Genomic DNA, 13,106 nt, shown 5'->3' with positions numbered 1-13,106 from the left:
ACAAACAGAAATCCATAAACTGTCGGTTCAGCGCCATTGACTCTTTGATCAGTTACTGGGCTATTTTTTTTTTTTTTCCTCCCGTCAGTGAGGAGAGATTAAAAGCCCTTTATTTTCCTCACTCTTTCTGCTGCAAAGGTGCGGAGCCCAAATGAACACTAAAAGTGTATTTAAAACATATCCTCTTCGCCCCTTTATTATTCATCGGTAACGAAACTTATAGCTGCCTGAGTAAGCCTCTTAATTAGACTACTACAGCGATTTCCGAAAACATTTAGCTGCTCTATACAAAGGAAATAAACCCACATTGTCAACTCGAGAGCGCTCCAGAGTTTAAAAGGCTCCTCTGTAACCTATTGAAATAATTATTGAAGGGTACAACGCCTTCGTCTTTGTCAGAGTAATTGTACTTCGCCTGTCAGCTCTGCTTTTCTCCGGGAGGAAATCACACTATTTTACTACTGGAGGCATTTAGATCCAACCCGATTTTAGTCAAGAGAAGTCAAAAGTTTCTGCGGGAAGCGGGGGCTCAGCCCGGCCCGGGGAAAGGTCCCGCCTGCCCCTTGCTCGGGGATTACAAAGTTCGCAAAAATACTACATGTGGGCAGGCTTGCCTCGGCCGGGGGTGTTAAAAACCGGCAGATTGGTGGAATGGTTTTAATTTCCATCTCTGGTATCTGATTTCCAGAAGGCTGGGAATTATTCGCCAGGCTCACCTTCCTCCTTACCACCCCCTCCCCTTCAAAAAATAAAAATTTAAAAAAAAAAAAAAAAAAGTGAAATGTCTTTCCGGAAAAAAAAAAAAAAAAAAAAAAAAGTTGATTAAATCCAAAGCTAGTAAGTAGCTTTCTGTCTTTAATTGCTGTGGCGCAATGCTGATAACACGTAGTTATCATCGGAAAAGTTGACCAAGACAGGTTAAATAATTTAATAAGGAACTGCTTGTAATTATGTTATTTACAAGGTATGACAGAGGTTTGAGGAAGAAACAGAAGCTGATCTCAGGGAAATGGACGGGTTTGGGTGACCCCTGGAGCATGGAGTTTGAATTATGGAGATGGGGGGCTGAGAGGTGAATATGGACTAGAGGAGAACAAGATGACTTTTCACCTCAGCACATTTAACTTTTAAATCCAAATAAACGTCTCGCGTTACTAGATCGTCGCATTAGAAAAGAAAAGGACTAATCACGGCCCGTTTCGGAGTGGCTAAGGAAGGGGGCTGCCCTTTCCTCAGCGAGGAAAAATATCGCCAAAAAGAAAAAGAAGAAGAAAAAAAAAAAAAAAAAAGTTACAAAGGGGGAAAAGTGCATTTAAAAATAAATCTGGGCGACTCGATGTTGTATTTTTTTTCTCTTTCCTCTCTCCCTTGCTAAATTAATTATATCAAACATCTGTTCACATGACGTTGTACTTAATGCCACAGACACTACTTAATGATGCCAACGCTTCCTCGAACTGCAACAACACACCTTTTTCGCTTTTCAAAATATCCTCCAGTAATAGGTATCTGAATTGCTCGCTCAGGTAAATGAAAACAAGGGGCGGTTTAACATCCCCCTCCCGCCCCCCCCCCCCCCTCCCCCCGAGCCAGGGCAAAGTACAAACTTAGTAACTTGCGTGTTAGGAAAAGCGTAAACTTTCTCACCTGTTTGGTCATGGAGTCTATTAGGCGAACGTACAGGTCCTGCTCTGTCCTGACTCCTGGAGAGGGGAAGGAGACAAATTCCGATCAGGATTTCGCTAGCGAACCACCCAAATTACATAATGAAAGCATGAGGTCAGGCAATTAACTGCAATGGCCGGGGATCGGCAGTCGCGCCAGGCTTGAAAATCAAATAATAATAATAATAATGCTACTAACAATATTAATTATAATGATAATAACGATAATAATAATAGTAAAGGAGGGGGAAGAAATAAATAAAGAAAAAAAAAAAAAATAAGACCCCAGAAATCACCGGTGCCACCAGTGTCACCAGTGCCAGCGCTCCTGTCCACTCCCGAGCCTGGCGCCTGGGGGCCGTGCCCCAGAGTCCCCCCGGCATCCGGCCCCACGGCCCCCACGGCCACCCGCGAGCGCGGCGGCGGGGTGGGAGCTGGGGCGCGCAAACACCGCGTCCCCCCGCGGGCTTTTCTCGCGCGTGGGGAACCCGCTCCGCCTGGGCCGGGGCCCCGCTCTGCCTGCTCCCGGCGCTCCCCCCGGCCCCATAATTACCATTAATTCGCAAAACTGGGGGAAAAAAAGTCTCTTAAAAGTGATGTTCTGCCGGAGCAGCTATCGATCCCCTTTTTTACTTTCCACTTCAAGACCGACCGGTTAATCATGTGAAGTACCATTGACTTATTGATCGTTTATGTTTTGTTTTCCTTATATGCCAAGGAAAGAGCCGTGTTTACATGCGTGTAATTTTAATCTCCGAATCTTTATATCCTTTTCCAAAAGGCCTTGAAAAAGAAAGTAAGACTTTTCTGCAGCACACGGACGTTCAAAAATGGGGTAACGACAACTTACCATTGCTATACAATAACTGAAGTTTATAATGAATTCCATTGTTAGTTTTTTCATTGTTTGGCTCCTGCAAGTAACGATAAATAATTACATTTAGCATGAAAAATATCTCCCTCCTCCTGCCGTACATTTTTTTTTCTCGTCCCTGAAGCGGCTCGGAATTAACAGTTTGCAGAAATTCAGCCCACGGTTCACTTTTGTGGAGCGCTGATGATGTCATTATCTGGGTGCAAATATGTCATGTTTAGCCGTTTTCCCAGCGTTAAAATAAGTCGGGGACGCGGCGTTAAGTTTCTAAACGCGGGATTTATTCGGAGCGGCCGTAAAAACGGGGCGACCCGCACGTGGTCCGGGCGCCTCTGGAGTACCGTTAGTCGAAAATTGTCCGGGATCAATTAAATCACGCTTAGACGTGGGGTATTTAAAAAAAAAAAAAAAAAAAAAGGAAAAAATAAGATAACAGGCAGACTTACTTTCTCTTTCTCCACAAAGTCCACAAAAGCTGTTCTCTCAATCTCCACTGGCTGCCCCTGCCTGTCGTACAGAGCTAAGACGAAGTGGAAAAAATTGGATTTTCTGAGATTGGAAGGCGGCTGTTTCTCGAAATGTGCCCGAGCCAGCCCCACGCCGCTGCGGGAGAAAACAAGACAAGGCGTGGGTGAGAGCGGCCGGCGCGGCGGGAAGGGGCGCGCAGGCACCGCGGCCGCGGGGGGATGCGGGGAGCGCGGAGCGGCGCGGAGCGGGGAGGCTGTAACTGATACGGGGCGGGCGGGGGGGGGGGGGGTTGTGGGGGGGGGATTTACGGCCGGGATGAGAAATACAGGAGGAGAAAACCGCCGGGAGAGGATTTGGCAGACGTACCTTTGGGCGGCCGTGTTAGCATCCACTACCCCAGCAGTGTGCATCCACGAGCGGACGGGATTCATCCCACTGCCCAGCGGCTCTTCTTTCATGGTCGTCCCACCTCTTGGTATATTTTCCTGAATCCCAAACATTAAAACAAATTTGGGCAAAACCAGCTCCTAACCAAAAGGGGTTAAAATTGAGGGAAATGTCAGCTACGGGGTGGGTTGGTTGTTGCTTGATTTTCTCTCTCTCTCTCTCTCCTTGGCGACTGGAATATAAGAGATGACTTTACTCCCTGTGATCAGTAGGAGAAAAGCCCAGTTCAAGTCTTGCTTCCTTCTTCAATCTGTCCTGTATTGGCACGACATAAACAATTTACTGAGTACTTCTGTGCAGCGAGTTGGATGGCGTTCCAGTTTGGTGGTTTAAAAAAAAAAAAAAAAAAAAAAAAAAAGGAAAAAAAAAAAAAAAAAAAAGAAAGAAAAAGTGTAACTGCAGCCGGCGACACTGCGAGGTTGCTTTTTTTTTTGGGGGGGAAGGGGGGGTAAAAGAATAAATATTTTTGTTGTTGTTTTGCAGACGCGCTCAACGTGGTGTCATCCTAGTAAAACCGCCTCGGAAAAAAAAAAAAAGCTTCAGGACACTGCTGAATCGACCACTTTCTGGCAAGGCTCTCCTGCTCCAAAAGACAAATAAACGGGGGGGAGAAGAGGAGAAAAAAAAAAAAAAAAAAAAAAAAAAAAAAAAAAAGGGAAGAAAAAAAAAAAAAAAAGAAACCCACGCTGATTACCGCGGAGGTGTTCCCGGGCACACGGGAGAACGGGGCGCGGGCCCGCGGCGACTCGCGGAATGGACGGAGGCGCGCAGAGCCCGGCCCTCCCTCCCCGAGGAGCGCGCCCTTCCCCGGGAGCCGGGCCCCCGCCACCGCGGGAGACGTGGCGTCACTGATGACGTAGGCAGCGGGCGGGCTCAGCGCCATATATGGAGCGTGGGGTTCAGGAGCTCATCGCCGCGCTCCTGCCCGGCCCCGCGTGTGTCTCTGTGTGTGTGTCCCCTTTTTTTTTTTTTTTTTTTGGGGGGGGGGGGGGGTGGGGGTACACCCGCGCAGCAACGCGCCGTCCAGCTCCCCGCTATTTCCTTCAAAGCTGCTCACAGGACCAAGGGTGACCCCCCACCCCCCCACCCCCGCGTGGGCCGCAGGGCAGGGCGGCGTGACCCTCGTGGGGTTGTTTGGGGTAGAGGAGGAGAGGGTGGGGATGGACAAAGGGCGACGGGGGGCTGGGGGGGCGCAGCACCCCTCCGCGGTCCTGGATAGATACACGCACCCGCGTGAAGGGGTGTGCGGGGACACTCCATGCACACACACACCCCCCTCCAGCTATATGTCCGCCTTGTCCATCCATCCATATATATATATATACATATCCGCCCCGAGTGATGAGCTTTTTGCGCCCACTGTGGGTTAGGGCTTCCTTTTTTTTATTTTTATTTATTTATTTATTTATATTATTTTTATTGGTGTGAATTACCAAGGTCCGCGCGTTAATATTTTAATTAATCGCTGAAAATCGAAGTCCGATTTGTGTCAGCAAGAGACACCCCACCTCCCCACCCCCACCCCTTTCTCCAAGGGGTGAGGGGGGAAAAAAAAAAAAATGTGTTAGAAAGCAATCTATTTTGCTGGTGTTGGGGGTTAATGACTATTGCCAAAGATAAGTGAATTATCAAAGCTGTTGCTCTACCCGATCTCAAAATCCATTACATTGCTGGCCGTCTAATTAAATACGTAAGTATAATAAAATCATATTTTATGACTATTTGAGGGTAATGAGATTAGTCTTTAGAAGCGATCGCCACATATTAAAGATGCCACTGTCTATAGAATGTTAATAACCTTAAATCAAAGTGTATGGAAACTATTCATGATAAATTAAAAGAAAATTCCTGGATTCCTAATCAGCCCGGAGCTTTTGAGGTACAGTAGCGCAGATTACAAACCCAAACAATTTTTCTCGCGGAGGGACGAGCAAAGCAAAGTTCCCAAACAATGCGCTGCTCGGGTGGAAATGGCATTTGGTGACACGGAGACATTTGGGGACCTCGGGCGGGTGGCGGGGCCGGGGCTGCCTCTCCCCCCCCCCGCCCCCCCCCCCAGCCCGCCAAATCCGCCCCCCGCAAAATGAGGTAAAACCGCCCAACAACACTATAATTGTCACATATTTCCTAAAAATGCACAGAACAATGCCGAAGTTGGTTCTTCCCTCTGCTAACGAAAGCAGAATGCTTCAAATCATTTACAGTATCTTTAATTCAGATTACACGCGCCAAGGCGATTTAAATCTGATTACCAAATTAGAAGGTTTTAAAACAAATCCTTTTAAATCTGATACTGTTGACTAAGGAGGTAAAAAAAAAAAAAAAAAAAAAAAAAAGTTCCATAAGCCTATCACATAAGGTAACGATCCTGCCCCAGAAAGAAAGGGAGTTTTAAACCTTTTTGACAACAAATGCAGCTGCCCCACTATTTTGGACGATATTAAGCGAAAATGAATGCAAATCTGTGTTCAGAAGCCATCTGGCCAGAAATGGGGGAATCAGCTGCTCTTCACAACAGGCTCTGAGGCTGAATCTATTTCAGCTCATTTTCTAGATCATCTGGTCCTGCACCCAAAGCGTGGAAAATACGGTCTTTATCATTCACCAACTTTATCTTTTTTTTTTTTTTTTTTTTTTTTTGTGTGTGTGTGCGCGTGTGTGTGTGTGTCACTCCGCCGCTGCCTGCGAGCTGCCGCCAGCCCGCCCGGGATGCTCCTTGCCCTCTCCTTCTCCGCACCTCTCCGCGCACCTCTCCGCCCTGGACCGGGCCGAGAAATCCTGCGGGATTAACCATCCTCGGGATAAATTCTACCCGACGGCCCGGACCTCCCCCCGCCCCCGCTACCCTGAGCCGGGGCCGCTGCGGGGGAGACCGAGCTGGGAAGAACTGGGAAGAACCGGGAAAGGCCGGGAAGGGCTGAGAAAGGCTGGGAAGGACTGGGAAAAGCTGGGAAGGACTGGGAAAAGCTGGGAATGACTGAGAAAGGCTGGGAAGGACTGGGAAAGGCTGGGCCGGCCGCCGCGGCACCTTGCAGCGGGGAACCGGGGCGGGGGGGGGGGGGGGGGGGGGGGGGCCCGGCCGCTGCCCGGCGCCGGGCGGGCGGGGGGTGTGCGCGGCTGGCGGGGGCGGCCCGAGCCCTCCCGGCTCCGCGACCCTCCTCCTCCTCCTCCTTCTCCTCCTCCTCCTCCTCCTCCTCCGGCTCGGCGCGCCAAGTCTCCCTTTTGTGTGAATTTACGGGGTGAGGCTTCAGTGATCCCCCCCACCTCCCCCCCACCCCCCACCCCCCCCCACCCCCCCCGCAAATTTGCATTTAAATAGCGACATCAAGCGATTCGCGTGCCACACACCAGTGGGCTCCCAGATGTCACGGCGGAACCGCTCAGATGGCCGCAGCCCAGCTGGCCCCCCGGCCCAGCCCCGCTCCGCGGCCCCCCGCGCCCGCGGCGCCCCCGCCGCCTGCCGCGCTTCGGCCGGCGAGACCTCCGCGTCCCGCGGTAAATCACGCCGCGGAGCCCTTCGCCCCGCATAATAACACCTAATCACACGCCGTACGGGGATCGCGCAGATTAAAATCGATAGCCTCCTCCCCACCACCGTTATCAGATTCTCCTAAACTTTCTATTTTCCCCACCCCACCCTCTCGGGACTATTATCTTCATCATTTCACTCCCCCCCCCCCCCCCCCCCTCCCTTCCCACCTCTCCAAACCGCTTCACATTGTTTTAAATCACAGAAGTTTCAGCCCGTATTTACTTTCCCGTGAATTCCGTCGCGGACCCGCGTGGGCCGGGCTGTCTTGTTCCGCACCCCCGCCCCCGGAGCGGTTCCCACCGCAGAAACTTTTCCCCGCGGAAAGTTGCGCCGGGAGAGGCGAGCGGCGGCCCCGGCCCTGCCCTCCACCCGCTCCGCGCCCCGCGCAAGCTCGCCAAGGTGCATATTTCAATTTTATTGTTGGAAGGCGCCTTCATTACTAACGCGCTCGCTTACAGTAGGTGTAATTTATGCCCGGTTTAACCGAAACAAATCTCTGCTAACTCTTGTTTCCTGCGCGGCAGAGGAGGGATAAATGTGTATTTTCGGGTATTTTCAGTAAAGCGGCGGATGCCTGGGTACCGCGGCTCGGCTGTCGGGGCGCCGGCGGGTACTCCAGGGCGTAAATTCACAGCGGAGGAGAAGGAGGAGGTAATAAGCGCGGGGGCGCAGCGCCGCGGAGGGTCCGGCCCTGCCCTTGCGCGGGGGGCCGCGCAGCCTGCGCCCACGGTGGACCCGGCGGCCGTGTAGAGGCCGAAGCGGGACGGGCAGGGCCGGGTGCTGCCACCGGTGTTTTGGGACACGCCGGGCCCCCCCTCCGCTACCCGAGACCCCCGCAAAGGAGAAAGTTCGCGGAAGGGCCGCCCCGCGCAGCGGGCTCGCCCCCCGCGCAGCTCTGGCTGCTCTCGCCGGCCTCACCCGCCTTTTCTTTTATTTGGTATTTATTTATTTACCCTCTTTGGGTGGTGGCGGGGGGGATTTCGCTCTTTGAGTTTAAATTCCTGAGCATCCCGGGTGGAAAGCGGCCGGGGAGAGAGGCACGGTACAAACCCCCGCACCCCGGGGAGGAGGGCTGACCCGCTCCGCGCTCCGCGCAGGCCACCGCGGGGCAGGGAGACGGCTCCTCGGGGGCTGCGCAGGAATGGGGGGGGACGGACCGTCCCTCCCCCTGCTCAGGCCTTTCGAGCAGCGCCGTCGGGTCGGGCCGCCCCGGTGTCCCTCAGCGGGCCGTCCGCGCCCCGTCCCGCGTCTTTGCGCGCCCCGCGGCCGGGCTGCGCGGCGAGGTGGTGGAGCGATGGAATACCTCGTGGGTGCAGGGGGGTTTTACTCAAACCGGCGCTTGGTCCTGAGCTTCTCCAGGCGCGCTGGCGCGCCCCGGCGCCCCAATATTGTTAAATCAATAATTAGTTCTTAAAAAAAATAATAATAATAAAAGGAGGGGAAAAAAAAAAAAAAAGGCTTAAACTTTCCCCTTGCCCGACTGCCAGCCCTGGCAGCCGTGCGTCCAAGCAGAGCCTTCCCTCGGAAGGAAAAACTCCCCGCGGCTGCTGCCCGGTTCCCGGTTGTCCGACGGGCGACGGCCCGAGGGGACGGTGAGGGGCCGCCCGCCCCCCTTTCCCAGCTTCCCGGGGCCTGAGAGGGGGAGTTTGGGGATTTGGGGGGCGACGCGGGTGTCGTCCTCCCCCCCTCCCAGCACGGAGCCGCTCAGCCGGCGGGCGGAGGGGCGGCCGCCCCCGCCGTGGGGCGCGGACGGGCGCGGGCGCGCAGCCGGGGCCTCGGGGAGTTGGCGGCCGGACAGGTCCTGTCCGTGCGGCGAGAACAATATAAACTGACTCCAACTGAATAAACAAGGATCGATCAGATAATTTCAGATATTATAATTGGCTTTAATTAAACACACTTCGTTCTAATTAACTCTGAAATTTTAGCATGCTTTGGGACGTTGGTGTCTGATTTGATATTGTCAGTCCAGATGTCCTAATAAAATTCAATCCTCCACTCAAGACTTCAATATTCGCTAAGAACAAAATGCAAATTAAATGTAAAACCTAAAGTATCGCCAAAGGTATAATCAAGAAAGGTGTCTCAAAACTTCTCACTTTTTATTACGCAGTAGTTAGAAAATGCAGATTACATCCTAACAAGACCTCTACTGAATAATATAAACCTTAACTCTTTCGTGGGCACGGCTCGCTCTCCCCGACGAGCTGCCCTGGAGGGATCCGGGAACATCCTCTGCCAGCGCGCAGCCAAACATCCGCGGGACGCGGCCGGGGCTGCGCGGAACGGGCGCGGGCCCCGCGGAACGAGGAGCTCGCCGCCGCCCCCGCGGAGCAAAACTTTCCTCTTCCACCAGGACTTTTGTCCCCGAGGGGGGACAGCGGGGGGTGCCCCAGCCCAGCAGCGGGCTGCGCATCTCCCGCTCCATCCCGCGGAGGCGGCGGGGCTCAAAGCCCGGGCGCGGCGCCGGTACCGCGCAGCCCACTCCGCGCTGCTCCAGCCGGGCGGGCCAAGGATGTCCCGAGTGGGTGAGTGGGGGGGAAGGATGCCCCGGAGCCTGCCGCTGCCTCCCCGTTTCCCCTGTAAAGCCACGGCGGTCTTTTCAATAATTAAAGCCTTCATTAAAACGGGTCGGGGAAGGGGGACCTGGGGTAGGGGGGGGGGGGGGTGCGGAGCTGGAAGCGGAGCCCCGGGGTGCTTTACCGGGGGACCCCCCACCTGCGGCTCCCCGCCAGCCCCCAGCCCTCCTCGGTTCGCGGAGCGGGGTGAGCAGGGCTCCAAAAGACAAGCTATTCCCACATTAAACATTTGTATGTTTTCCATACTAATGGAGTCACTTAAAGCTGTTGCTAATTTAACTTTTTAAAAAGGCCACAGCGCGGTGATTTGCATTTTCTTTAGGATATTGAAATGAAGAGAAAACCGCTGGGCGGTGAGGCTGCCCAGAGCATAGCTGGGGGCCATGCAGAAATAAAAACAGAGGAAGAAAAGAAGAAAGAAAGAAACTGCCTTCTCTTCTGGACTATTAATAAGCAATTTGTCCCGCTGAAATTTGCATCGCAAAGACAAACGTGTCGGGGCGCCCGGCTGCCGCCCAGCCCGGCCGGGCCCCCGCGGGCCGCCTCCGCACCTCTCCGCGCTTCCCCGCCAACCGCGCTTCCCCACTTCCAGCCGAGCCCGGGAAAAGGCGCGGAAAATCCCGCGGGGGGCGGCTGGGGCTCTCCCCGTTCCCCGCTTCGGGGGTCGAATCCGCCACCGAATTTCCGAGGTTCTGGGCAAAGAAAAGCGCCCGGTTTTGGGTCAAAGCCAACAACAAGTGCTGAGATCGACATTTCCCTGGGCAGATCCCCCCTCTCGCCGCCGAGGAGGCGGCCGCGGTTCTAGCGTGGGGACGTTGTGCCATCTACAGGACACTTGCGCGGGCGGCCGCGCAGCGCGGCCCCGGCCCCCGCCGCCGGCAGAAGCGACGGACCCTCTCTCCACCCCCCCCACCCCCCCCCGGCCCCCCTTCCCCTGCCATTTTGGTTCGGAAGCATCGATTATTTGTTATTTGAACTTTGAAACAGCGTATTCAAACTTTGCGGATGCTAAAGGCTACGGCGCTGCCTGCAATTTTTCGGCGTTAGATTAAAAGATATGAAATGTAAAGATAACGCGATTTGATTTGTTAGTCTAACTCCGCGATTTGAGAGTTGATGTCCCCAAAGACCAGGCTAGCTTTTTCCCTTTATTTATTTTTATTAAAACATCAATCTACTCTGGAGCTGGGTGAACTCAGTTTCACCTAGAGAACATAAAATTCTCCATACCAAGGAAATAAGCACCTTTCATAAATCAACAGTATTCCTGACAGATCGATCAATTTTTGGTTGTTAATCCGAAAGGAGGAGTTTTAATTGCTTCCTGCCTTTTAGCCCGCGCACCTCGGCGCGCCGGCTCCGCTTCCGCGCTTCTGCGCCCGGGAAACCCGGCCGTGCCGCCGCCACCCCGCGCAGCGCTGCGCGGGTCGCACTCCGCCGCCGCGCAACGCCCACCCCCCCCCCCCGCTTTTTCTCTCCCCTATCCCCTCCTCCCCTCCTTCCCCTCCCCCCCCCCACCCCCCCCGCGCTACCTGCGCGCAAGCGGCCGCCGGCAAGTACCCGCCAGGCGCGCAGAGGTGCGCGGAGCCGCACGCCCCGCCGCAGGTAAGCGGGCGCTCCGCCACCCGCGCCGCCTCCGCTCCCTCCCGCCGCCCCTCCGCGCCCTCTTCCCCCCCTCCCCGCCGCCCCGCGCAGGGGCGCGCAACCCGGGACGCTGCAGGAGCGGGACCCGCGGACGCGGGCGCTTACCTTTCGCGGCTAATTAGGCCAGGGGGGAGGTTTTCCTGCGGAAAGCCCCAGCCCGGGCGCAGGGCAGCGTTTATTGAGGAGGGGAAGGGTGGAGGAGCGTGCGCGGGCTCTGCGCGCTTTAAGACACTACTTACCCACCGCAGCCTCGCCGAGGCTCTGTGGGGCACGGCGGTGCGCGGAGCGCAGCAGTGCGCAAGCGCCCCCCCCGCGTTGCGCGGGCGGGAGGCGGGCGGGGAGGCGCGGGGCGCCCGCGGGGGCGGAATCGGCGGCGCGGCCCCCGGGGGTAGGGGGGGGGAGCGGGGGGGGTGGAGGGGGGGGGGGGGGGCCGTCCCGTCCCGTCCCGTCCCGTGGCGGAGTCCCGCGGGACCGCGGACACCCACCCCACCCCACCCCACCCCCCCAACCCCCATCCCTTGCGCCTCGTCCCGCGGAGCGGCCGCTCCAGGGCGCGGAAAGGCGCTGAATGGAGGAGGGGGAAGGGGGGGGTGTACTGTCGATTCTCGGAGCAAAACGGTTTAGAAATGCAACAGTTTGTCCTGCGTGGTGGTGGGGGGGGGGTGTGTGTGGGGGTGGTGTGGTGTGTGAACTCCCCACTCCTGATTTTGGGTCACACGCAGGTGAGAAATTGCTGGGGGGGGCGCCGGTCGCATCTTTTAAAAGTGTTCAACTATTTTAATTCGCCCACTCCAGCTCGAACTGGTGCTTCCAGCTCGCCCCCCTTTGTCATACCGGGTGCGAGGCTGGCAGGTACCAGGTTTCAAGAACTTCTTAGCTCCGTTAATCTTTGATTTTGAAACGCCTGCGGTTCTGCCGGCGATGCCGCGTACCAAGATGCTACTGGCTAGAGCAGATTTTATTTTGTTTATCTCTGCTCTTCCCCTCCCTCTCCCAGTTTAGGAGAGGAACTCTTGCAGCACTGGCGAAGCGTCGAGGAAGGGGATGACTGCTGTGATATTCAGCACGCTCTCGGCTACGGCGGATACTTTCTAGTGATCCAGCAGCTCTGTAAGTGTGGTACAGTTGTGAGGTGTGGAGGGATTTAGGAACAAAAAAAAAAAAAAAAAAAAAAATTAGTTTCCAAGGCAGGCGGATTCCTGCAGTGAAGTGGAGGCGCAGTTTGAGGAATTTGTAAAAAAAAAAAAAAAAAAAAAAACAAAACAAAACAAAAAAAAAAAAAAAAACAAACAAAAAAAACCCTCTAAGTGTTGAGCTTGGTTATAAATTCACCTTCGGGTTTGTTGTGACAGAACCCGCCCGTCTCGGTGCGGGGAGCATCCCACCCGTGGCTGGGGTGGGTGTGGGGATGGTGGCCGTGGCCAGCACTGGCCCTCGCACCCGTGGCCGTGTCAGGGCTTTTGGCTTCTCCTGGCCAGGGGGTTGTTTCTGCCGCGGTCACCCACGGGCAAGCTGGGCTGCTGCTTACACCAGCCTAAGGGCTTGGCAAAGAGCCGTCCAGCTGGGCTGGAGGTGTTTAAAGCTGAGTTTAAGACCTAGAAAAGACAAGAAAACGCTGGTCCTGCTCACCAGTGTCCTGATGCCTCCCCGCTGCAGCTCGGGTTGAACGGAGGGGGTTTGGCTTAGAGTTTCCTGGAAGGTTTTTTCCTGCCTGGCCCCCCGGGGTTTGGAGGGTGGACCCAAGATCTGAGCGCCCGGAGGAAGCACCCGGCCGTGGCCTAAGGAAGTCCCACAGGGGTAACCGGAGGACCTGGATTGTTTTACAGCACATTGATTGCGTGGGAAGTTTATACACCTGAAGCCTGGAAAACTCTGAAAAAGGCACGTATTTTTAAAAG

At 54.9% G+C, this 13,106-nt stretch overlaps 1 protein-coding gene across 7 annotated transcripts in view; it reads right to left on the bottom strand.

Moving 5' to 3' along the window:
• Positions 1–11,507, bottom strand: part of EBF3 (EBF transcription factor 3) — a 130,955-nt gene extending 119,448 nt beyond the window's left edge. For 2 of the 7 annotated variants that reach the window (XM_042790153.1, XM_042790142.1), the window contains exons 1-4: positions 3,373–3,849; positions 2,985–3,141; positions 2,515–2,578; positions 1,648–1,703 (exon numbers count right to left, since the gene is read on the bottom strand). In XM_042790153.1, coding sequence (XP_042646087.1) covers positions 1,648–1,703; positions 2,515–2,578; positions 2,985–3,141; positions 3,373–3,506 — 411 coding nt within the window. In that variant the 5' untranslated portion in view covers positions 3,507–3,849. Of the gene's footprint in view, positions 1–1,647; positions 1,704–2,514; positions 2,579–2,984; positions 3,142–3,372; positions 3,850–11,447 lie in introns of those variants that run through there. The other 5 variants (XM_042790127.1, XM_042790146.1, XM_042790117.1 and 2 more) reach the window with 3 other exon arrangements.
• Positions 11,508–13,106: the final 1,599 nt, after the last annotated feature.

The sequence above is a fragment of the Tyto alba genome, unplaced genomic scaffold, assembly GCF_018691265.1.
Source record: "Tyto alba isolate M040663 unplaced genomic scaffold, T.alba_DEE_v4.0 Super-Scaffold_1, whole genome shotgun sequence".
Lineage (NCBI taxonomy): Eukaryota > Metazoa > Chordata > Aves > Strigiformes > Tytonidae > Tyto > Tyto alba.
The sequence above is the reverse complement of the archived record's forward strand: the minus strand, read 5'-3'. Positions and strand labels throughout refer to the sequence as shown.